The 26,574-nt window shown below is 39.7% G+C and overlaps 1 protein-coding gene across 1 annotated transcript in view; it reads left to right on the plus strand.

The window, feature by feature from the left end:
* ankrd27 (ankyrin repeat domain 27 (VPS9 domain)) overlaps nucleotides 1–26,574 on the plus strand; it is a 55,381-nt gene that overhangs the window by 24,277 nt on the left and 4,530 nt on the right. Inside the window, exons 7-27 of the mRNA XM_022216583.2 lie at nucleotides 524–589; nucleotides 3,179–3,255; nucleotides 5,647–5,768; nucleotides 7,580–7,658; nucleotides 8,265–8,397; nucleotides 8,517–8,609; nucleotides 10,331–10,452; nucleotides 13,087–13,169; nucleotides 13,679–13,794; nucleotides 14,081–14,173; nucleotides 14,735–14,932; nucleotides 15,823–15,882; nucleotides 16,959–17,075; nucleotides 17,229–17,273; nucleotides 18,088–18,204; nucleotides 18,310–18,504; nucleotides 23,826–23,945; nucleotides 24,058–24,231; nucleotides 24,709–24,802; nucleotides 25,060–25,138; nucleotides 25,253–25,316. Of these exons, the coding sequence (XP_022072275.1) occupies nucleotides 524–589; nucleotides 3,179–3,255; nucleotides 5,647–5,768; nucleotides 7,580–7,658; nucleotides 8,265–8,397; nucleotides 8,517–8,609; nucleotides 10,331–10,452; nucleotides 13,087–13,169; nucleotides 13,679–13,794; nucleotides 14,081–14,173; nucleotides 14,735–14,932; nucleotides 15,823–15,882; nucleotides 16,959–17,075; nucleotides 17,229–17,273; nucleotides 18,088–18,204; nucleotides 18,310–18,504; nucleotides 23,826–23,945; nucleotides 24,058–24,231; nucleotides 24,709–24,802; nucleotides 25,060–25,138; nucleotides 25,253–25,316 (2,247 nt within the window). The remainder of the gene's footprint in view (nucleotides 1–523; nucleotides 590–3,178; nucleotides 3,256–5,646; nucleotides 5,769–7,579; nucleotides 7,659–8,264; nucleotides 8,398–8,516; nucleotides 8,610–10,330; nucleotides 10,453–13,086; nucleotides 13,170–13,678; nucleotides 13,795–14,080; nucleotides 14,174–14,734; nucleotides 14,933–15,822; nucleotides 15,883–16,958; nucleotides 17,076–17,228; nucleotides 17,274–18,087; nucleotides 18,205–18,309; nucleotides 18,505–23,825; nucleotides 23,946–24,057; nucleotides 24,232–24,708; nucleotides 24,803–25,059; nucleotides 25,139–25,252; nucleotides 25,317–26,574) is intronic.

Genomic DNA, 26,574 nt, shown 5'->3' on the forward strand with positions numbered 1-26,574 from the left:
AAGCTGAAAATGAAAGTCTTTGCTGCTATTCTTAAATACATACAAGTCTATAGGTCAGTAGTTGGCTTTCAGTTCTTTGGAATGTAAGCTGTGATGGACAGATGTCAGCAGCAGTGGAGAAGCAAGCCAAACAGGCTGTTTTTGTGCCATATCTATTGCATTATGTTTTCATTGCTCATAAATTTCAAGTGACCAGAAGCATTAGGGAATTAGGATGGATGAAATCAATGTGAGCTTAGGTCAGCTCCCAAAAATCAACATAAAAATGTGTTTATTATTTTTTTATAGTCCTTTTATATCAAGTCAACTAAAAGAGTTGGAATTTATGTCTGGCTTCTGTCTTAAAGTTATTCTTACTTTGCAATATAAATCAAAATGTTTATTTCTTTAGAGCTGCAAAAGCTCCATCATTATGTCACCTAATTCACAATAACCAATTCAAAGCTTTGCAGATATATTTTAAATGTCACCGGGATTGTCTGACACCAATTTTCCAACATTGTTTATCTTCTTGTTTTTCTAGATGTATGTTCATCATGGCATCCATGATTTAATCTTTAACTTTGTGGGAACGCTTGAAGCTAGCCAGGTAGGATTGCACACTGTGATTAAAAAAAAAATGCATGTTATACAAATGAAATGACTGACTTCTGCTAAATTTCTATGCAGGTGTTGCAGCTAGTTGAGTGTACAGCACAGTACAGCACTTGAGTTCTATGAAAACCAAAAAAATCTGCTTGTTATTGATGTTCACCACACTTCTGACTCAGTAACTGGTACAACACCAGAAGCTCTTGGGGGTTGATGCTTTACAATACTGAACAATCATTTTTTTTACTCTTCTAGAGCCCCAAATGTGTCTTGTAGTGCAGCTAAAAGACATCTGCATGCAGCAAGTGAAATACTAACAGAAGCTACTGTAGCAAGACTGCAAAGGCTCTGGAATTCCTGAGCTGATCAAAACTCAGATAAGCTGTCTCTCTCTCCAGCACTGACCAACACCCATCTCTATAGGAGGATTGAGACATTTGTATTTCTGTAGGTTTTCATTCACAGAAGGATGGAGCTCATGTGAACATTTAAACCCCTGGAATAACTTCTTCTTTTTAAAAGACAATGACTTTCAATTATATGCTATGGATGTTTGTTTAATGAACTTTCATGCTAAAATCCCTTTTCAGCTTCAGGAGACCCTCAGCCGGAGATGTCTCTGCATTCCACAGATCAGATAACAAGTCGTAAAACTTTATGGCTGAAGGCTGGAGTCACCCTCTCTCTCTCTTTGACTGAAACAAAGAAACTGGAACTGAACTTAAAAACCTTGCCAAATTAATATTTCTGGAATGTATTTTGTGTTTACAGGATTACCAACGTCAATGGAAATCATTCATCATTAACATATCCGAAAATCAAGATTCTATCTTTCACAGAAGTCTAGATACTAATTTGTGATGTTTAATCATTTCTTCCCCAGGATACTATGATTTTGGACTGAATTCCCTTATTAATCTCTGAATTTCCTCTCCATTTAGGTTGAATGATGACCATTGTATTTACCTGTTACCAAATCTCTGACTTGTTGTTATATTCTCACTGTGATACATATTTTTAATGTCATAAACATAAACATATAGTTATGAATGAAATGATTCACATAATATGAACATATGTATTAATCTACACATTTCACTTTCACACAACTGAATATGGTGGGATAGACAGATCGTGTTTTGCGCGTTTAATGTCATATTTTAATCCATTCTGGATTCCTCTTTCTTCTCTACTTTGTGAGAACAAAGAGATTCCAAATTCCACCAGACTCGCGCCTAAAAGTTCTCTCTCTCCGCCCAGGTCCTCCCCTTAGCTGGACCCACAGATAAAGTCAGCCGTAGCCCACATTCCACTCTCTTACGCCCTTACGACCCTCTCTTCTTACCCCTCTCTTCCTGAGAGGCCAACCAAAGTCTCTCTCATTATTTTCTTACCTAAAGCGCGTTTTTTCTATCTTTGAAATTCCCTCACCATCTAAGTTTGTTAACTATTTATCTTTTAATATTTTTGTAACTTAAGGAGGCATTTTGCTCAATTTTAAACCAACGTTATTCGTTTTAATCTGAAGAACAGATTCAGAACCAGCATTTATTTTTCTTAATTTTGACCGTTTTTCATCAACACCCATTTTCTTGGCTAAAGCCTGAGAACCATCATTTTTAAACACTCAGCTGAGAACTACGGAGACCTGTTGGACCAGGTCTTTGCATAGAACCGATCAACCCGCGGCAGGACATCTAGGCCACCACAACGACGACGCACCGCTCCGAACCCGCAGGTCCAGACCGTGTGCTGCGAATCTGAAGGCCTCGCAAGTCCCAGCCCCATGACGGTTCACTTCAATAACTCCAGCTGAGTTTGCTCTGATTCCATTCTATGGGTGATGTACTAACCGCTTGGTCATTTAATTCACTTCATCAATTTATTCTTTTACAAATCATTAGAATTCTTAATCCAAATTACCGATTACCTCGTCAGGTTAGCTCTGGCTAATCCTCACCATATTTCCTTCTCTCTCGCACCTACTTCCACATCCCTCACACATGCACACACACCACACACACACTCCCACATTCCACGCACACACGTAGTCCTGCACGCACACACACACACACCATATCTACATTGTACATAGTTCACTTGTCATTATTTTCATAGAATAGTTAATAAATACCTCATTATAGACCAAATTACAGTCTTGTGTTTCTTTGTGTAGAATGTGGTCAATTTAAACGAGGATTCAAGACTTTTTGATATGAGATTGATCAAAATTTTTATGAATATTAATAATTTTATTAATGTTAATTAATAAATGTCCTAGCCATTACAATGCTAGGTGGTGCCCCAATTATTGATAACGAGAGCAATAAATCATAACGTAGTACCGCTACACTACAGTATAGAACATCAGACCACTCCAGCATAAATTACTTTATGAGATGAAATGAAGGAGATTTGAAGATTTTCCTTAAATCCATTCATGTTTCTTTTCCCTCAGTGTCTCTTGTTGCTGTGATGAAAACAGCACATAAATGATTAGTGCAGCAGCAGTTGGATGTCAATGTCATTGTAATCGTTGATGTTATAGCAGTTTCACACTCACTTGTCTACTGCTACTCATCAACAGGATGCTGCCTTCAACAAAACTACCAGGAGTCTACAGGAGCTGCAGCAGAAGGACCTGGGAGTCAAACCAGAGTTCTGGTTAGTTCAACACATCACAGCTTCAAAACAAAATAGTGTTACAGTTAGAAAAGAAAAGATGGACACCATAACTCACAATTGTGATTTCTGTATCTTACAATCACAATAAAGAATTTATTAATTATGAAATCTTGATCTCAGTACAACATTATGAACAACAAGAAAAGTACTCAGAGAGCGCAGTACTCAGCCAAAGCTGTTCATTCCCCCAAATGACGTTGTCAGAAATGCAACATTTGTTTACTAGTTATTGATGATCAGAAATCACAGCAACATAGAATGTGGCCGTTTAATATAGATGTACCCACAAACAAAATGACCTTCTGTGAGCACGGGTGTGTGTTATGCATGTGTATGTTATGTAGGGATACCGAATCCTATGACCTAAGTATAGAGCGGGCGGCAGAATTAATGGGACTCGGAAACACCCCCATAATTTAATCAGTTTTTCTTTGTATCATGGATAAGTCCTCATAAGTGTGCAGCGGTGGATTTGTAGTAGGATCATAATTGTGATTGTCAGCAGGCAGCTGATGTAGTGTTCACTTGTCATAGTTACAGTGGCGCCTCACAATAATACAGAAATCTGTAGCCCGTTAAAATTCAGCAGCCCGTATTCGGGCCGTCTTGAGATGTGCAAACGTATTTTGCTAAATTGACCGAAGCTGTAAACTCGATGACAGAAACATTATACACCCATGAAAAGCTTAGATTCTCATGAATCTGCCAGTATGAACTACTTTCAGATGTGATTACCACAGCGGGTAATATAAACACATTTGTCCAACAAACAACAAATAACGTAAACAGCACAACTCACCTTTGAATCCTCAAAACTAGTCACAGATGAAAATATTCCACAAAAAACGGCCATAATCCAACCTTGGACATCCAGACAAAACAAGTCAGTAAAATATTTTGTCCAAAACATGTCTTGAAATGAGTAAACAATCCACAAATAACTAGTTTTCGTGAACGTGCACCTCGCGCTGCGCGTCCCATATTTGGGATAGGCTACAGCACCCCCCGCAACCCTAGTGAGGATAAAGCGGTGTATAGAGAATTGATGGATGGATATTAGCGAACTTCAGTAGAAATTTCAGGCGGAATTGACTGCAGTATATAGGGTTAACAAATTTTTGGATCCAGACTTTAAGCCACATCACTGCCAAAATCTAATCACTTTGTTCTTGTGTCATTTCTGACCTTTCCTGAAAATTTCATCCAAATCTGTAAGTCCGTTTTTGAGTAATGTTGTACACGGGCGTCCAGACAGACAAACCAACACTGATTGTCACATAACTCTGCTGTGTTCCTTGGCAGAATAATAAGGTCCCATTCACTAAATCAATTAATGGAGACAGGGTTGATAGATAGATCAGATTTCGGATGGTTGTTATATTTCTGATTTGTTCCTTGTTTAAAGTTCACGTATGTCAGATTTGCCAACTGTAAGGGAGGTGTAGACAGAGAAATGTGGCAAAAAGAGATGGGTTCATGGAGAAAGAAAATGGGAAGTTCATTTTTATACATGTGCTCATTTCCAGTAATCTGACAGCAACTGAAAGTCAGCTTCATGTGTAATTGAGCACTGCTCACTTTCTTGTAAAAGTAGCAATGCAGTCTTACTGGAGCGGACCTAGGAACACTTTCCATATTGGTTTCAACACGGCACAAGTGTGAACTACATGCAGTCCCATTTATTGACAGGCACAGACAAGCAAGTTGTGTGGAGTGATTTGGGGAAGGCTTTTTTCCACATTTCACCACTAAGTCCATAAAATTTCACAGAAAGCAGAAAACACAAAGTTGCACAACACCTTTCTCATTTACTTTGCTCTAAAATTTCCCATCTATTTCAAACTGGAATGTCCGTTTAAAAAAAAAAAAACTTTTCTGAGCATGTTGTATCTTCTTGTCATAATGCTTTTTCTTTGTTGCTGAAGTGGATTTCTTGTTTGGTTATTGGTTCACAGGTCAAAATTCACAGACAACATTTAGTCACCTTTATGTGTTCGCAATGTTTCAGAAAGCTCTCTGAAAAGGTGTTGCATTGAGCAGCTGTACTGTATATAGAATACATTAAACAACAAATTTAATCCAGAGGATAAATAACAAGCGAACACGGTTGTCTTGAAAAGGTGTGTCAATTTGGTTGGTACTTTAACATTTCATTCAGCTTACAATAAATGCAGTCAGACTCAAATATCAGACTTCAGAGTGACCATGAACACACCATCAGACAGAGCTTTCTAAACAGCCTCCAGCATCCATGCCATCCATGTGGAGGGATTTTTATCAAGTTGTTCTCTTCAAACTTCATTTTACTTATTGTCTGAAGAACGTTTTGGTATTCCTGACCTGTCACCTTTGCTGCTGCTGTTTCTGTAGTATAAACTTGTCACGGGCAAAGCGAGACCTGAGTCAGCTCAACCAGCAGACATCGCCCCTCCTCAAACTGCTGTGCCTGCGCAGAGTCGCCCTGACTGCCACCCAGACCCCCAGACGCACTGGTAAATAGTGTGTGTGTGTGAAACTACACTACTTCATGAGATTATTCTGAGTTGTCTCCACTTGTGTTTATGGTTGTGATGTTTAGATCGAGGTGCAGAACTTTATATTACAGTCAAAACTGAAAGGGAAAATGCCCAGTTCAGAGGGTTAAAAAAGTTCCATGTTCTTTTCTTTACTTTGCTTCATCTAAGGATCAGACAAATAATCTTCAAGATGTTTTGCTGATAAATTTAAGTTGATAAGTTGAAGTTGGTTACTTTAACTAAATACAGCTGTTGAGCCGAGCTTCATTTCTGCCACCATTTAACTGGACTGATGAGTCTGAATTTGAAATATTTGACTCTATCAGAAAACAACAGTGCAGGTTTCTTGCACTGAAAAAAGCTTTAGTCACTTGAAAAAAATCACATTTATATGCAGCGATCTGACACAGTAAGATAAATGTCTTTATCTTCTGTTATTCACACAAGAAAAAACACCTTATTTAATATTAGGACTAGGCACACGTTAGCGCATTAACACCAGCAATTATTTTATCGCTTGTTAATGCAGTTTTTTAAATTGTTATTTTTGTGAAAGTCCGTTGCTCACTGGCTCTGAATACACTGACAGACAAACCATGGTTCACAGGAGGGCTGGACGTTGGTCAGTACGTAGGATGGGCGTCATCACGTCTCACCCAAACTCACAGTAGAGGGAGGCTTCAGCAGACTGGTTGGATGCAGCTTGTGGGAGAAGTAGAGATAAAGTTTAAAGTAAAGTAGTTCGCTATACACTAAATTCTAATTAGTACTGTGAAAGACGTCGGTCTGAGGAACGTTCTTAGGATCGCAAGGAATGACGGCACATATGAGCCTCAAACTGCATCACTAGCAGGCGACCCATACACAGGGGCTATAGTCCCCGATGCATCGGCTTTCCTGATAAAAGAAGACTGTTTCTGCTGGTACCTGTACAGAAAAATAAGAATACGGATGTATAAATGTTAACTTGCTGTTGCTGGGAAGGTTCCTGTTATAATGATGTGATCGTGGCTCTGGACTCTGAGGGTAACTTGTTTTTCTATAATAAACCACATAAAACGTTAATACCCTTGCTGTTGCAAATGGTTTTGGTTTGATTTAATTACATTCATATTTAGGTTGAAATTTACAAGAAATGTTTTAACTCCTACTGCTGTTAAAAAGCACTTTATTTGTTGAAAGTGTTTGAAAACCAAGTGTTGCTGTGTTTTTTTGTTCTTATAGCAGTACTTTAAAAAGTGCAGAATACACTACTTTTAAATTCATTAGTTAATTTTATGTATAACGATGCGATTAATCACTGAACATCATGCAACTAATCGCGATTAATTTTTTTTTTTATCGCTGCCCAGCACTATTAAATATGTAACTCGGTGAAATAAAGTGTGATATCGGCTATGTTGTGTAATCAGACTGAGTCAGCCGGTCATATCTTGGGACAGGCAGATCTCGCATATCCGCTCACTGTGTACAATCAGATCAGCAGACAAGACAGTCGCTGCTCTGTCGCCTATAATGCGTTTGCCCAGTTTGCTTTGGAAAATCTAAGCTTATTGGCTCACAGTAGCCCCGCTGTCAGTCGGCAGAGTCGTGCTATGCATTCGTAATTCATGTTTGTCAAGAGGCCCATTTAGTCATTAGGTTTGGACAGAGGTAAAGTGTACAGCAGCATCAGGACATAGCAAAGATGAAAACCAGACAGCACAGCTGAGTGAAACTAATGAATGTTATTTTGTGTGTCACTTCAGTCTTATTTTCAGTAACTTCATATGTGCCCTCCTCTGCAGTCAGTATAGAAGCTGTGAGTGCGGATGACCTCCTCTCTGTTGTCCTCTATCTGCTGGTGAAGACAGAAATCCCCAACTGGTGAGCATGGAGGGACATTCACTGTGACCTTAGACTTTATAAGTAAAATAAAATTACTGAAACAAAATCCTGTATCACAATGAAAATAAAAAAAAATGACCTGTACTCTGAGCACTTACTGTCTTTTCTGAAGACAAAGCTATTCCAGGGAAAAAGCTCACACTAGAGATATTAGGATTGTTGTGTTTATAGCTGTCATCAAGGTAAACAGTGACTGATTTAAGGAATCCAAAACATAGATAGTGTACATAGTTTTGCTTTCTTTACCGTTTTTTTTCTCACTATATAGTTCTACATGTTAGTTGTAATGTTTTTGGTTTTATTCCACAGTAGAATATACTAAAAATAGAGAAAAACCTGAGGAGCAGTAGTAGAGTCCAAATGTCTGACTGGTATTGTATATTGTTAAGGTTTCCATAAATTGTTATTTTAAACAATAATAGGAAATAAACTGTGTGCTTTAACATGCTTTACATAAGAGTCAGAGTTCTCAAAGACGCTGATTTGGTCATTGACGATGGCTATTCAATGTGGTTAGTTCACTGTGTTGATAGAGATGAGCTGTATTCTGTCTTCAATCTTTAAATTCCTTTTGTATGCCTTTAGGATGGCCAACCTGAGCTACATCAGGAACTTCTGCTTCAGCCACTCCAGTAAAGATGAACTCAGCTACTGTCTGAGCACGTTCGAGGCTGCAGTGAAGTACATCAACCTGGGAAAGCTTCAGGACACACACTCTGTGAGGCACAATCAGACACACACAGGGACTGAAAGTTTATTCTGCCATGCCAGTGTTGTATCCTCAGCAGCTGTTATATAGTAGTGAAGGTAATCCACACCTTTTTTTTCCTCACTAAGGGCTCAGGTGAGCTTAATGACAAGGCTCTGTTCAAGGAGAGGATGAGTCTGCTATGTCAGAGTGCTGCCACGCCCATCCACTGTCTGTTTGAGGTGAGCTGCAACACTCAGCAGCTGCTGAATCACAGAATCCATCAGTTACTGAACTAAACACCAGGAATTAATGTCTACTTTGATGCAGATGTACCTCAACTTGCAACTTCCTCTAGTGGAAACCAGATACTGCTGTCAAAAAAATCATGACCAATTTATAATGGTATTAATGAGAGATCAGGATCTAACATGTAAAGTGGTGAAAAACTTTGCACATTCATGTACACGAGCTGTATTTGGAGCTTAAAGCTGATGGATAGTGTTTTGAAGTTGAGTTTAACAGTGAACAATCCTGCCAAATGTACGTGTTTCTGCTGTAACAGTCCTGATGCTGTAGCAGGTCTCTCCCTGTCAAACTTTTATTTGTTTTGTTAGTAACTTGTCAGTCACACATCAAAAGGCACACTGAGAGTAAAGCAGAAATCAAAAGAAACAGAGATGATGCAAGAACAGTCGGCAAGTTACATCTTTAACTTTGATAAGAATTAGCTGTAAGGCAGTGGCTCTCAGGCAACCCCTTCGGAGGACTTTCATGCCCCCCCAATAACATTATAATAGGGGGGAGAGGGAGGCATGCGCATGTATTTGACCAAAGAACAATTCTCATAAGTCGTTGTTGACACCATATCAAGAGCTGAGTATGACATCCTCAGCTGTTGTATGTGGTTTCTTGCACTTCGCGTTTCTATATGTAACCTTCTGTGACGGCATTTGTACTTTGCTGTTCACTGATGCAGCTTTTGCCATACAATGTACCTGCTTATGGTAATCATCAAATTTACTCTGAAAGTAATCAAGTGGCTTCTTGACGTGACTGGGATGTAATGTCTCAATGTCTCCTGTTTATTTGTTTGGTCTCATACTATCCGCTGTGAGAGTTTTCTGACAAAACAAACAGGAGTCTGTCTCACCTCACCTCCAACCACATTTACTGTGAAGCCAAGAGCCTCGGCATATTTTCTTGACTTTTTTCCAGGATGTTCTATCTTGTTTGGCTTCTGCTCTGTTTTCCTTGTCGTGCCGGTCAAATATTTCTCCATTCTCTTCAACTATTGACAGCTAATCCTCATGTTATAATAACATAATAACAATAATAACTTTATTTGTATAGCACCTGTCAGAAGAACATTCACAAAGCGCTTTGACAGGTAGAACAAAGTGATAAAAGAAAACTTTACCGGCAGGCGAGTCTATAAAAGTAGGTTTTAAGAAGTGCTTTACAAGAATTTACTGGTTCGGCCAGCCTTATCTCCTCATGCAGGCCGTTCCAAAGCCGAGGGGACCTGGCTACCGTGACATAACAGTTTGAGTATTGTTGTGCGCCATGAAAAGCAGGCCGATGTTTCAGCAATAGTTCAGCTAATTAGTTCCACATAGATGGACCTTTTCCTTCCCGTTGCTTGCTCCCCCCTCTGGCATGCCTCTGAACCCCTCCACTTTGAGAAACACCACTGTAAGGGCTGGATCTGTGGGACTGGCATGCAAAGAACAGCAGCAGTGTCAATGGGTATAAGTTGATGAATTTTATTTTAACACAGCTATCAAAGAGCTTTTTAGAATCTTAACAGCGGTCCAAAACCAAAAGTTTGCTATTTAAGACTAGGTGTACAAGGAAGGGAGATAAATTCTCATATTTACAAAAATGAAATAATCAAGTATGAGGAACTAATAACCTCAGATTTCCTGCTCATGCCAAATGTGTGTGTGTGTGTGTGTTGTAGCACATAGCAAATGGAAATGAAACAGAAGTGGAACGTCTGCTGAGTGAAGGAGAGGGTGACGAGGACGTCAGGATGTGTCATCCCCTCTGCTCCTGTGACCTCTGTGACCTCCAGCTGTCAGGGTTAGTGTCCAGATCCAAACACTGCCATTCTGCACAGCATATATGTTCTTTCCCCGTCCCAATGAGCACCGTCCGTGTTTTCTCAACTGGCTCTGAGGCATGACAATCACTTGTCAATGTATACAAGTACAAGTGTTAACTTGTGAGTAACAGTAGACTTAATAGTAATTTTAATGCTCTCTTTCATGTGTTGCTGACGATTTCTTAACACATATACAGACGCTGCAAGATGGAAGCACAGCGTCGCTCTGGCCTGTCCTCCTCACTTGTTCTTATTTTAATGCAGCTAAATTCACCACATCTCAGTTCTGTATTTTTCAGTTTCTGTTGTTGGATGCCAGAAGTAGTGTGAAATACGTTCACAGCTCAGGACATTGTTTGCTCCTTGTACACATTCTTCAGCATGGCAAGAGTTTCAGCTGGGTCCATGTGGTACACGGTGGCCCCGGGGGGAGGGGCTCCCTGTCACCTTGGCCCTGCCTTGCCGTGATAGCTGTTCTGGGCTTCGGGGTCCTTCACACTTGCATGTTGCATGTTTGTCCAGGTCTCACCAGCTCCTGTCGAGTCCCATTGTTGAGCAGTGATGGGACCCGCCAGAGTGTGCCGAGACTCTCTTCAGAGTCTCTACACTAAACTCATTCTCTCTTTCCCTAGTATCTTCTTCTGGCTTATTCTATTCTACAGGGTGACCCAAAAGTTTGGAAACAAAGTTTAACTGCAGTGTCTATTTGAGTTGGGGGGTGCATGAATTCACTCTTATTTTACCCATTTTTGTTATAGCATAATAAAATAACTTAAAAGCATAGTATTTGCCGAGTGCAATAACTCGGAAGAAAATTAATAGAACCATAAGGTCCAGGTATGCTGGAGCATAACTTCAAAATGCAGGCCATCAGTGTCAGATTTCAAAACTCTTGATGGTAAAGTATCTGACAGTTTAAATTTTTTTAAACATCCAAAAGTACTATGAGGCAACATTTACTGGCCAGTTTGAGGAACCTTCATAAGCATGAATGAAGATACATTCCAGAAGATACCAGTGTAACCAGTTGGTGGAAACGTTCACAACTTTGTATAAGAAACAAACATGAACATGTCAAAATATGTTTGTTTTACACTAGTCTGTTACTCTTCTGAATATATCTGTGGTACTGATTTATTGAAATAACATATATTATTTGGATTATAGACTTTTCATTTGTTTCCAGACTTTTGGGTCACCCTGTATGCTGTCAAGACTTCCACAATTATGGTGTTTAATACTGTTTATTTTATTTATTTGATTTTTTTCTTTGTTTTTTTGTTGTTGTTGTTTGATCTGAGAATAAATGCAGACATTAAAAAAAAGAGTTTCAGCTGGAGTTTTTCCCAAGTTAGCCAAGAACTTAATATTGGTCCTTCAACACTGTGACCAAGAACGCTTCAGTCACCTGTGAAAAGAAAGATAATTGGTCAGCTGAGGTGTTGCTTTTTCCGTACATGTTGAGATGATGATCAACACTCTGATGTGCTTTACTGGTGTGGCTGTTGAATTGTGTGCTCAGTAACAAATGTCGTGTTTCTTTTTCTTGTCACACCTCGTATATGAGAAATGAAACTGTTTTTATGTTTTCCAGTATTACCTCAGATTGCTATTTCCTTTTTTCCTCACACCATAATTTCCCCCTTTCTCCATTTTGTCTGGCATCTGAGCTGTAAATTAGGAAGTGAAAGGGCAAATTGCTTTTCGTTTCTATTTCCCATGACCAACCTAAAGGTCCTCCTAATAAATATGGTGGACAATCAAAGTTAGTCCTCACAAAGATAGAAGTTACTAAAACCATTCTACACAATCACACACATGCAAAGAGTGTTTAGTACCATTTAGGGCTGGACCCGAATATCCGAATATTCGTTCGCTACAGCGGTATCTAGATATTAATTTTGGTATCCGAATATTCGCAAAAGAATATGCAGCGTTACTGTTTTCCCTCCGCCTTCGGCCCACATCGGCTCATATCGGCTCATCCCGTCCTGTGATCACATAAACATATATGCATATGTCTATAACATATACACATTTGTCTATGTGATCACTACTTCCTCCCCCCAGACGAAAATATTCGGAGCTTGTCTCTTCCCTTCGCATTCGGCCCAGTCATTTCCAGCTAGGATAGTCACTTACTACATTAACAATGTGTAGACTGTATTTCTGTTTAATTTATTGTTATCCTCATTGGAAAAAAAAACAGCTTTTCTTTCAAAGATAAGGACATTTCTAAGTGACCCAAATTTTTAAATGGTAGTGTATGCACAGTGCAACTGGCAGGAACACTTTGTGACTCTGGTTTGAGGCTACTTTCACATCATAGTTTTGTGTTTCTCATGGAAATGGACAGAGCAGCAGTGAAATACAATAGGACACAGGAAGATAATAGTCAAAAACTGATGGAACTTCACCAGGCATGAATTTTGCTCCAGTGTTTTAAGGATGAACAAGACTGTCATCATCTGTGAAATTAGACAAAGTGTGCATTGCTGTGAATCCAATGATTATAAAATCTCTCGGGCTGCTCCAATCTGATTGTCACTGTGTTTTTAAACTGGCCATTAATTACTGCTACAAACTCACTGGTTCTTGACTTTGTGTTTCAGGCGGTTGAATGATCCGTCCATCATCACGCCGTTCTCCAGAGATGACCGAGGTTACACACCTTTGCACGTCGCTGCTATCTGTGGTGAGTAGATGCTCTCACGCAGAGAATATAACATGATTTTGTTTAATACCATAAGCCATACATAGTACATTATTACATATAGAAACTAGAAAATCACTCAGAGAGCGCTGTACTCTGCCAAGGCTGTTAATTCTCCCTTGTGGCATTGTCAGAAATACAGCATCTGTTTATTAGTTCTTGATGATCAGAAATCAAGGCAACATAGAATGTGGCCATTTAATGTAGATGTACCCACAAACAAAATGACCTTGCAATGAGCACAGGCATGTGTTATGTATGTGTACGTTATGTACGGTTACAGAATCACGTGACCTAAATATGTAGTGAATGGCAGGAATTGATGGGACTCGGAAACACCCCCACGATTGAATCAGTTCTTCCTTGTTTTTGAGTCATGTTGGTAGCAAACAGACAGACAGACAAACCAGTGAAAATCGTCACTTATCTCCGTCACGTTCCTTGGCAGAGTAATGATAAACCAACCTGTGTGTGTGTGTTTTGTGTGTCAGGTCAAGCCCAGCTGATTGACATATTGGTACATAAAGGAGCTCCAGTCAATGCCACGGACTACCATGCACTAACACCACTGCACCTAGCCTGTCAGCGTGGATACCAGGGAGTCACGGTGAACATATATTACATGACATTAAACACGCACATAAAAGGCAAAGTAGATGGTAAATGAAAAATAAGCAGCAGATTGATAGCAATAGCATGATTCTGTAGAAATGGATATTTTACTGCATTTAGCATGTGTCTGTTGTAGGCTTCAGGTACTTCCACCACTGTGATGCTTTCAGTTTTAACTTTACTTGGTCATGTGTTGGGCGGCACAGCGGCTTGGTGGTTAGCACTTTTGCCTTGCAGCGAGAAGATCTCCGGTTTATTATTTTGAGGTTTCTGTTTTCTAGCTGCTGCTGCTGCACTACAAGGCAAACGCAGACGCTCAGGACAACAACAGCAATACTCCTCTGCACTTCGCCTGCATGTACGGACACGAGGATGTACGTCAGTCACTAAATTTCATTATTATATCCACCTTTTCTGGCCAGATTGTGGAGTTTATTAATCAATCTCGTGGTTCATTCATCCACAGCAATAGGAAAGCTCTTACTGTTTCTATATATTGTGAGCAACTTTGATCATTTTAGCTTCCTGTAGAGAGAAACTCTCTTCACAAAAACTAACCAAACATACAGAAAAACACTGTGTGGGTTGGAACCACTGGATCAGCCAACAAATACATTTTTTTTGGTCACTTGGGCGATTTGATTACCAGACTGTTGATTTATAATGCTAAACATTTGTTAGTTTGAGATGCTGGAAATTAGAAATTGAATTACCTTTTGAATTGGCTGGTTTTGATTTGGATTTAGTACCTTTTGGCTTTTCTGTATTTAAATTGAACATTTGAAGTAAATATTTAAAAATATGATAGATGGATAGCTATTCATTAATTGATAATGAAAATGACTGAGGGTCAGGGGTCAGAAAATTCCTTTCAGTGTGTCCTGAGAAGAAAATTTCTCTCTGATGATGGTCATGCTGTGTGTTGTGTTTGTCAGTGTGTGAAGGCCTTGGTGTACTACGATGTCCAAACATGTCATCTGGACCTTCAGAATGATAAAGGTGACACAGCTCTGCACATGGCGGCCCGCTGGGGTTATGAGGGAATCATCCAGGTGCTGCTGGAGAACGGAGCCAGCACCCACATCCTGAACAAGAGCAAAGAGTCACCGCTGCAGTGTGCACTCAACTCCAAGGTCAGCAACACACTGGGCTGAGAGACAAAGAGGAACTGCAGCAAAATGTTAACATGTTTGTTGTGGTTGCAGGTTTACTTTGCAGGATGCTGCCTTTCTACAGTTTGAACTCAATGTCAGTGCCACACTCTGTACTGAGGCTGGCTCAGGTTTCTTTACGATTTGAGACCAGCTCACCAAAACTGCACCTGGACTTTGTAGTCAGGAATCTGGGTCCAAAATATGCTGAAGTTAGTGGAAACTTCAGCATATTTTTCCCTTAAAACATTAAGTCATCATTTAATAACTGCATTTTGTGTTTGCTTTGGTTATCTTGGTCTAATATTTAAATTTGTTTGATTGTAAACATTTAAGTGGGAAAAATATTTTAAAAAATAAGAAACTGAAAAAGGGGAAATAGTTTTTCACAGCACTGTACATCATATCTGCTTTAGCTTCTTTGCACTCGCTCTCAGCATGTTTTAGAATTGATTTTAAAGGCTTATTAATATCTTCTAAGATCCTTTATGACCTCTCTTCCCGTTTCTGTTGTCTTTGTACCATCAGCAATGCTTGGAAGGAGGAAAGGTTTTTTCTTTAATGACTCGAGGCTCTAACACGACGTGACTGTGCATGACTTTCCCCTTGAGCATACTGTTTTATTAGAGCCTGCCCTTTTTTTGATTTATTTGATTTAATACTTAATTTTATTTGTTGGCTTATGAATTGCTGCCCGAAAAGCGCTGCAAGGTATTTTTTTGTTATTATTATTATTATTATTATTATTATTATTAGCAGTAAAAATCAAAACAGATTCTGCAAGAACTTCCTAAACTTCCATCTTTGTTATGTACATAAAACAAAGTGGAACACTTTTCAGTTGTTCATCCATGTGTTTTATTTACCCGTAGATCATCATGTTGTTGCACTCAACCCAGAACGGACGTCAGCGCAGCGGCAGTGGAGTTGATGTAAGTCTCATCTGCTCTCAGGTCTTCATCAGATAGAACTCCAAACTCACAACCGTTATGACAAATATTCATATGACCAGAAAATTATGACAAATTAGACAACTCTAGCAGAGGTTAACTTCAAATTTGTGTGCCATGCAGTGCCAACATTCACCGTTTCATCCTTGTATTTTTTTTTGTTTGTTTGTTTTTTCGTTGATGGTTCACTACACACTGAAGCTCCTGCCATGCATAAACATAGACATATGCTTTTGACTTCTTTGCTAATCCAAGAGGGTATGATTTTCTGGAGAAAATGATACTTGGACTTGTGCTACAAGTGAAAATGCAGCATCAATGCTCCTATGAACCTGCATGTAGGAGCTCAACCTGCCTGCTGTGCAACAAAGTGTTTCATTAAAAAAAAACTGCCCAGCTTACACAGGTGGCAACAGCATGAACGGTGACACTGTTTATTTTCACAGAAACAAGGTGCAGTATCATCCCTCTTCAAAGCTCGCATCCATTTTTTCCATCAAAAAGATTTAGTGTGGTTAAAATCTAAAGCTATGTTGCTCAATATAGCAGGTACCATGTATAAAACACTCAATCAAGAAGTATACAGTAGTGTTCAAAAGTTTGAGGTCACCCAGACAATTTTATGTTTTAGATGAAAAGTCACACTTTTATTCATGTGTTACCATAATTGCACAAGGGTTTCTAATCATCAGTTAGCTTTTCAACACCATTAGCTAACACAATGTACCATAAGAACACAGGAGTGATGGTTGCTGGAAATGTTCCTCTGCACCCCTATGGAGATATTCCATTAAAAATCAGCTGTTTTCAGCTAGAATAGTCATTTACTACATTAACAATGTGTAGATTGTATTTCTGATTAGTTAAATGTTCTCTTCACTGAAAAAAATTGCTTTTCTTTTAAAAATGAAGACATTTCTAAGTGACGCCAAACTTTTGAACAGTGGTGTATGTGACTGTAGGAAGCTGATATTTCATCTGTACGTCGTTTGAAATCTGGGGTGTTTGCATTTTTAACGTCAGCATTGATAGATTTTTTTCACTTTCTGCTTCCTCAGTCTCCCAATCGATCCCCTTTGGCCTCAGACTGCAGCAGCCGTCGCTCCTCTGTGTCCAGCACATCCTCTCTGGGCTCAGAGGCCAAACCAGAAGGAGATCGAGTTCGACACAGAGAGGTGAACTAGTAGCACTCCCCTTGGTGGTAGCTGCTGTACAAACAGTTGTACTAACCATCATGAGAGGTTCCTTGAATACGTTACTTCAAAAAATGAACAAGGTTGCTGGTGCATCGTCTTGTCTGACGCTGTCTGTGTTCGTTTGCTTGACAGGTGGAGAAGCTGCTGCGTGCCGTGGCAGATGATGATGTGGAGATGGTGAGAAAATGAGCAGCTTTCTCATATGTCATTTCTCATATGTCTTGCTTTGAAGAAGTAGACTCTAGAGTCTAGGGCTGAAGCAATTCCTCAAGTTATTTGAGTAATGTGATTACTAAAATTTCTTGAGACAAAATTTTCTGAATCAAGGCTTCGTTTAAGCCACTACATACTGGAGCCCAGGTCACAAACTGGTGGACTGTGATTCAAGTCCGGCCCCAGACTTCATCCTATACACCCCAACCTGTAATCAATTAACTATAAGGGGATTTTAAATTTGACGGGACACTGTCTCATAATGAAGGAAATTACTTCAATTTGTGGCCAAATCAAAGTGAAACAAACGTTAGTGGTTGAATATTCTGTGTAATGAATACTAATAAATGGATCGGTTTTCTTATTTATGTTCTATCAGCTGCAGTATCAGCAGTTTAAACGGCCCAAACATAAAAACATTTATGTGATTTCTGCATCGCTAACTAAATCCATGCACATATGTAGTATAGTACATGGAATTGTACAAATATGGTATAGTACAGGGGTATTCAACTACAACACAAAGCCATGGGAACCTACAATACCTCTGTTTTATACTATTTACATACAATACACCACAGATGTCCACCCTTGTTCCACCAGGACAGTTATTTCTATTGCACAGCGCTCTCACTTCCACTTTTGATGAGGTAATGCGCATGCCAAGCATGAAACCCAATGACTCGATTAATGACCAGAATACTCGATTACTAAAATAATTGATAGCTGCAGCCCTACTTGAGTCAACACTGTTCTCACCTGTATGGTTCTGTGTTAGGTGCGCTACCTGCTGGAGTGGATGGATGAAGATGAGGAGGATGAAGGAGACATTCGTTCTGAAGCTCTGCTCTGCCACCCACTGTGTCAGTGTCCGGACTGCGCTCCCACTCAGAAGGTCTGACAGCTTCTCTGTCAGAAACATGGCAACCAATTTAAGTTTGGTAACTGAAGTGTGCATGTTGAAAAAGTTGAATAATGCTTCTCTGATATGTGTCTGCAGCTGTCCGTGCTGCAGGCCGGAGTTCTTGGCGTCAACAGCTGCAACGTTGACGGTTTCACACCGCTTCACGTTGCAGCTCTGCACGGCCACGCATCGCTGGCTGCTCTGTTGATCCGCCACGGGGCCAGCGTCAATGCACGGACCAACCAGAGCGCCACGCCGCTTCACCTGGCCAGCCAGAACAGCCACATCCAGGTAGGAACAAGGTGGTACAAGTAAGACTGCAAGCTTTTACCATATACAGTCAGAAACAGAAGTTCACATACACTGACCATGGATATACAATGGTTTGCTTTTTCAAGTCCGTGCTGGGTTCCTTATAATTTTCCATTTTAGTCTGATGAGTGTATCAAATAGACCCTAATTAAATTGGCTCAGAGGAGTCAGCAGCTGTAATCAATTGTAATCATTCATGAGAAGTAAAGAGGCTTTTCCAATAAGAAAATTTGATTAACATACCTTTCAACATCACCAACAATGATGGTTCAGTTTGCTGTTTTTGATCCAGCAGATTTTCTCATGTTTTCACATGACCTATAATAACTCCATAAAATAACAAGAATGAATAATTTTCTTTTTTGTGAGAAAAGGTTTTTGAATTCTATATATTATATTAAAAATTCAGAATTGTAGGAGTCTTTGGAAACTCAAAACTTCCACGATATACAGTGCATCCAGAAAGTATTCACAGCGTTTCACTTTTTCCACATTTTGTTATGTTACAGCCTTATTCCAAATCGGATTCAATTATTTTTTTCCCTTAAAATTCTACACATAACACCCCATAATGACAAAATGAAAAAAGTTTTTTTGAGAGTCTTGCAAATTTATTAAAAATAAAAAACAAAGAAATTACATGTACATAAGTATTCACAGCCTTTGCCATGAAGCTCTAAATTGAGCTCATGTGCATCCTGTTTCCACTGATCATCCTTGAGACGCTTCTACTGCTTAATTGGAGTCCACCTGTGGCAAATTCAGTTGATTGGACATGATTTGGAAAGGCACACACCTGTCTATATAAGGTTCCACAGTTGGCAGTGCATGTCAGAGCATAAACCAAGCATGAAGTCAAAGGAATTGTCTGTAGACCTCCGAAACAGGATTGTGACGAGGCACAAGTCTGGGGAAGGGTACAGAAAAATTTCTGCTGCTTTGAAGGTCCCAATGAGCACGGTGGCCTCCATCATCCGTAAATGGAAGACATTTGGAACCACCAGGACTCTTCCTAGAGCCGGCCGGCCATCTAAACTGAGCAATCGGGGGAGAAGGGCCTTAGTCAGAGAGGTGACTAAGAACCCCATGGTCACTTTGTCAGAGCTCCAGCGTTCCTCTGTGGAGAGAGGAGAACCTTCCAGAAGGACAACCATCTCTGCAGCAATCCACAAATCAGGCCTGTTTGGTAGAGTGGCCAGACGGAAGCCACTTCTTAGTAAAAGGCACATGGCAGCCCGACTGGAGTTTGCCAAAAGGCACCTGAAGGACTCTCAGACCATCAGCAAAAAAATTCTCTGGTCTGATGAGACAAAGATTGAACTCTTTGGTGTGAATGCTAGGCGTTTTGTTTGGAGGAAACCAGGCACTGCTCATCACCAGGCCAATACCATCCCTACAGTGAAGCATGGTGGCGGTAGCATCATGCTGTGGGGATGTTTTTCAGCAGCAGGAACTGGGAAACTAGTCAAGATAGAGGGGAAGATGAATGCAGCAATGTACAGAGACATCCTGGATGAAAACCTGCTCCAGAGCGCTCTTGACCTCAAACTGGGGCGGCGGTTCATCTTTCAGCAGGACAACGACCCTAAGCACACAGCCAAGATAGCAAAGAAGTGGCTTCAGGACAACTCTGTGAATGTCCTTGAGTGGCCCAGCCAGAGCCCGGACTTGAATCCAATTGAGCATCTCTGGAGAGATCTGAAAATGGCTGTGCACCGGCGCTCCCCATCCAACTTGATGGAGCTTGAGAGGTGTTGCAAAGAGGAATGGGCAAAACTGCCCAAAGATAGGTGTGCCAAGCTTGTGGCATCATATTCAAAAAGACTTGAGGCTGTAATTGCTGCCAAAGGTGCATCAACAAAGTATTAAGCAAAGGCTGTGAATACTTATGTACATGTGGTCTCTTAGTTTTTTATTTTTAATAAATTTTCAAGAATCTCAAAAAAACTTTTTTCATGTTGTCATTATGGGGTGTTGTGTGTAGAATTTTAAGGGAAAAAAATGAATTGAATCCGATTTGGTATAAGACTGTAACATAACAAAATGTGGAAAAGGTAACGCGCTGTGAATACTTTCCGGATGCACTGTATATGATCTTATTAAGTATTTGTAAACTTTTGATCAGTGTGTAAAATTGGTCTTTTGCTCAATCACAATCATGCACAATAATTTGTAATATAAGCACAAGGGCTTTTTGATTTTGTAGTAAAGTTACTTACATCAAGTAACAACTATTTATCAATGCATCCTCCAAAGCTGCATGTGACAGTTTAATTTGTTACATTCATTTGTCAGGGACTACGTATCAAAAACATACCGGAGCAGATTTATGTTATGCCAGATTTAGTTATGAGTGCATTCCCATCTGCAGCTGCAGGGTAAGTACACAAAACACAATACAACTAATGCAATCAATTAGTGCTTTACAATACCATTTTTTTCAACGTCCCATGCGAACATGTAGAGAGCAGGACAGTCGATGGCCCATAAATGTCTATATTATGTTGTTGTTTTTTGTTTTTTTGTATCTAATAAAATACAGTTATAATGTAAATTACAATAACAAACAAGAAAAGCACTCAGAGAGCGCAGTACTCTGTCAAAGCTGTTCATTGCCCCATATGGCATTGTCAAAAATACAGCACTTTTTTTTAATAAATGCAACATTTTTTTATTAGTTATTGATGATCAGAAATCACGGCACCATAGAATGTGGCCATTTCATATCGATGTACCCAATAACAAAATGACCTTGCGCTGGGCACAGGCGTGTGATATGCATGTGTACATTATGTACTGTTACCGAATTGCGTAACCTAAATATGTAGCGGGTGGTGGGAATTGATATCACTGGCAAACATCCCCGCAATTTTATTAATTGTTCCTTATATAATTTCTTACGGATAAGTCCTAATAAGTCCGCTACAGTGGATTTGTAGTAGGATCGCAATCATGTGATCGTCAGCAGGCAGCTGATGTAGTGTTTACTTGTTGTTATAGTTACAGTGACGCCGTGCCACTATCTCACAATGACACAGAAATTATTAACAAATCCGTGAATCAGACTATAAGCCACATCAATGCCAAAATGTAATCACTTGGTCGTTGTCATTTCTGACTTTCCCTGAAGATTTTATCCAAATCCGTTTTTGAGTAATGTTGCACACACACAGACAGACGGACAGACAGATAAACCAACGCCGATCATCACATAATTCCACCGTGTTCCTTGGTGGAGTAATAAGACACAAAATTGCTAAACTTTAATTTATTCAACTCTGTTCCTGCCTTCATTGTCTCTGCTTGAGTAGATCTGGAGTCTGTCAGCATTGCACTTTTTTTAATATAAAAACTAGAACTAACAAATCTCCAAAGGTAGCCAAAAAACCAAACCTTTGTAAAGCAACTTATTTGAAATTGCGACATGGACTCTAACCAAGTGCTGGTTTTGCAAAATTCTCTGTTAATTTCATAATTTCATTTCATATGTACTTGTCAAATGTGCTATCTCAGGTTTGCTAACTCATGTAATAGCAATGTCTTCTATCTCTTCAAATGCTTTTCCTTCAATCGCCTGCTCAGTGAGGCGCATCTTTAGTTTTGTCTCTGCCTCCTTTAGCTGCAGTATTTGTAAGAAATGTAGTCTTTGTGCACCATTGGGGTTGAGATTTACTGAATTTTAAGTGCAGTTAAGAACCATGGAAAAGAACCCATTAGCTGCAGTAGCAAGTCAGGCCCCAGTGTAGCCCCTATGAAGTGTCCTCATAGTAAACAGGAAGGCAGACTGCCTCATAATCGCATTTAATCGGGCTGATTAATCGACTAACTGAATAATTAGTCTGTCACAAAATGCTTAAAAATGGCAAATACTGCCTGTATTCACACTAAACATTAAAATAAATACTAAATTTGATGTACTTAAATATTTGTATATAATACTATACAATAATCACTTCCATCACCAAAAACTCCAACTACTTTACTTTTTTAAGTCGGAGTGATTTCCTGCTTACAGTGACAGTGCCGTTATTAAATGGTGCTGTGCCTCTCTATTGTGTCACACTAGTGGTAAAAGTAAAAATGTTTAGAGTAGCATGCTAAGTAGAAGTGGGTCAACCACCATACTGGTAACTCTGCAGTAAGCAAGTCTGCTTACTGCTTCGGAAAAGTTCATTTGCACCACCTTGAGGTCAAAAGTCAACAATGCAGGAAAAAGATTCAGAGCATCAGTCTCTATACGATTCTTTCTGTTAACAAATTCCATGAAAATATTAAAACCAACATTGAATGTATTCTCATAGCAGGTGCTGTGTGTGTATCCAGAGCTAAATATGTGTTATTCCATGGTGCTTTGTTGCTGTCTAGAGAATTACAAACGCATCAATGAGCCCTACTGCAGTATTAACTGACACATTTCTTCATTACCTGAAGACACACTGCAGTTTATTTAGAGTCAGTCGAACATCCACGATGCTCCAAATACTTACTAGAGTACCAAATGTGGCTTAATCCACCACAGAAAATAGACTACTGCCTCATGTTTGAATAACTTCTTCTAAACCCTACAGTAGGAACTTTTTTTTTCTTTTTTATAATAGAACTACATACACTACCAGTCAAAAGTTTGGACACACCTTCCATTTAATCGTTGTTCTTTATTTTCATGACTATTTACATTGTAGATTCTCGCTGAAGGCATCAAAACTATGAATTAGCACATATGGAATTATGTAGTGAACAAAAAAGTGTGAAATAAGCCAAAATGTTTTATATTTTAGATTCTTCACACAACCACCCTTTGCTTTGATTACTGCTTTGCACACTATTGGCATTCTCTGAATGAACTTCAAGAGGTTCAAACCTAAAATGGTTTTCCAACAGTCTTGAAGTAGGAAGCAATGACTAGAGGGGTGAAGTCAGTAAGTGTTGAGAGACATTGCTGTCTTTGAATTTGTTATCAGTAAGAAAAACCAATCTTGCCAACCTTATACTATTGAAGCGTATCACTCTGCAGCAGGGCTCTGTTTGCTCAGTGGGACTGTGCTTTTATTGACCTTCACATAGGCCGACTGACTGGATGTACATTGTGGACATAAGTTTGTCTTTTCCTTAATGTATGTCATATGACATTCTTCTCAACTTCCATCAGCAGCATTTTAGCGTTTGACTCGTGACATCCTCGGCTTAGCACCTCCCAAGACAAGGAATGCATAGATTTTTTTTTTTTCTGCTATAGCGCAATGATAATGACCTACAATGTGACATTACATGCTGTATGTTTCTATGTGTTTGATGTTTAGGTGGTGAGGTTTCTGCTGGAGTGCAATGCCAAACTGAATAAGAAGGATCACTATGGCAACACACCTCTGATCCACGCCTGTCTCCGTGGAAACCTAGAAACCGCCACCACCCTGTTACAGGTAAACACGGCCAACTGCACCTACACTTTCTCCTAAATAGCAGAGAGAGAATACACCTCTATACAATATAATGTCACTAATATGATTCTTGCATACATGAATGTGTGTGCAGAGTAATGCGCTGGTGAACATTGCCAACCTTCAGGGGAACACGGCTCTCCATGAGGCGGTGCGGGGGGGACACCAACCACTGGTGGAGCTGCTGCTGAGGGGTGGAGCCTCACCCGGCCTCAGGAACAAGAGGCAGAGAACACCACTAGACTGCGCCTATGAACTGGGCGGCAAGGTCTGACTATACTTACGCTTCAGAGACACATGCTGGGTTTAAAGCTGTGGACTGACGCACAATTTACTAAATGATCAATTATACAGTCAGGTCCATATACATTTGGACATTGGCACACTTTTCAACATTTCAGCTCTGTACACCACCACAATGGATTTGAAATGAAACAGTCAAGATGTGCTTAAAGTGGTGAGTTTCAACTTTAATTTGAGGGTATTTACATCCAAATCAGGTTAACAGTGGAGAATTACAACACATTGTAGTTGTACCCTCTGCCTTTTTAAGGGGCCAAAAATAATTGGATAAAAGAATGAAATCAATTCTGATCCTTTTAAGTGCTTGAGATCTCTCCGGTCAGCATGAGATATCATCCTTTTAAATTATAGGTGACATAAGCTATTGATCAGTACACAACGACGCATTACAATACCAACATATGCCGTACCACCAACATTTTCATGTTTTTTTTTTCTGCAGAACCATGAAATCCTGAGAGCTTTACAGAAAGCATCTGGACTTTCCCCTGATGCTGAACCAATAAAACTCCTCTCTGTGCCCAAAGGAGCCCTGGGTATGTAATACCAGCATTAGTTCATTTCCAAGAGCCACAAATATTTGTAATGTAAAGTGTCATTCACCTCAAAGTTTGGAACAAAACTATTTGTCCATTCTAATTTTCCCTAAAAGTTTAACTTGAATCATGCCATTTTGTCTAAGCCATGAAGTTGTACTTCATTTAATTGTAAAACTCTAATTAGGATCAGGTCACAAATCCACTGATCTTCTATTAGTTTTTAATCAGGATTGTGTCTGTTGTGGTCGCTGCAGCTCACTCATTCGTACAGCGCCTGAGGCTCCAGGATAACTCCAATGGCAGGAAACAGAAACTGGCTGAGTCCATGAGCAGGTAACCTGTGAACAAGCTTCACCTCCTCTGAGAAATAAATCTGCGAAAAAACAAACAAAAGGTGATTTTGTTCAAGAAATTGTTTTAAATGTGTTTGACTGTGCTTTAATACAGGATCCAGCAAATGAAGAGAGGCTCCTCTGGTCCGTCCTCCAGGTGTTCACCAACCCCAAACCAGGTACGCTCTTCACATTTTGACTGTTAAAATTCTTTTTTGTTTTTAGTTATGCGAGGAGTGTAGAAAGTAGCGGCGGTGTTGGTGCAGGCTGAAATCTTAGCTGTTACTGGACAGACACTGACGGCCCCCTGTCGAGAATGAATCCTCGTGATGCCTGGCTTTTTCTGCAGCAGGTCAAAATTTTCTGGTTCAGCATTTCATTATATGAAGGGATAGTTCACAAGTGCGTGTCACACCACAGCAGTGGATGGAAGGAAAAACTTTACTCACTCTTGTGGAAATTTATATCCACACCACAGGTACTCGGTGCAGACTGGATAATGCGATTAGCTTTTGATGTCTCTTGAATTGAATGAAGTTGTGTATCAATGACACAACACCATTTTGTGTTTTTTTACTTGCTGTCAGTGACAAACAAAAAGTACTGGAAGAACACATGTTTTACTCTGCTGAGGAATGCGGCGGAGTTATGTGACGATCGGCGACCGTTTGTCCATCTGTTTGTCTGTCTGTTAGCAACATTACTCAAAAACGGACTCACGGATTTGGATGAAATTTTCAGGGAAGGCCAGAAATGACACAAGGATCAAGGGATTTGATTTTGGCAGTGATGTGGCTTATATTCTGGATCACGGTGAGATAGTGGCATGACGTCACTGTAACTATGACTACAATTCAACACTAAATCAGCTGCCTGCTGATGTTCACATGATTGTGATCCTACTACAAATTCACCACTGCAGACTTATCGGGACTTCTCCAGAAATTATACAAGGAACGGTTGATAAAATTGTGGGGGTGTTTCCCAATCCAATCAATTCCCCCGCTCAGTACATATTTAGATCACGTGATTTGGTATCTGTACATAACACACACCTGTGCTCAGTGCAAGGTCATTTTGTTTGTGGGTACATCTATATTAAACGGCCACATTCTATGGTGCTGTGATTTCTGATCATCAATAATTAATAAAAAAAAACAAATGCTGGATATCTAAAAAAAAAACACAATGCTGCATTTCTGACAATGCCATATTGTATTTTCTAGTTTGTTTTGGAGTGAGGTGAACCTCATAACCTACAGTGTAAAATTAGTGACTCCAGTGGACAGTACTAGGTCTGCCGTCTTGTGTCTTTAGCTGAATGAAACACAGAGATGCAACAGAGGTGCTCAGCCAGACTTGAACCAGGGACTCAGTGATTTCTGGTTAGTTTCTTTAACATAAGAGGCATTTAAATTGGACCCTTCAAAACTTACT

Source organism: Acanthochromis polyacanthus, chromosome 8 (genome assembly GCF_021347895.1).
Source record: "Acanthochromis polyacanthus isolate Apoly-LR-REF ecotype Palm Island chromosome 8, KAUST_Apoly_ChrSc, whole genome shotgun sequence".
NCBI classification, from domain to species: Eukaryota; Metazoa; Chordata; class Actinopteri; family Pomacentridae; genus Acanthochromis; species Acanthochromis polyacanthus.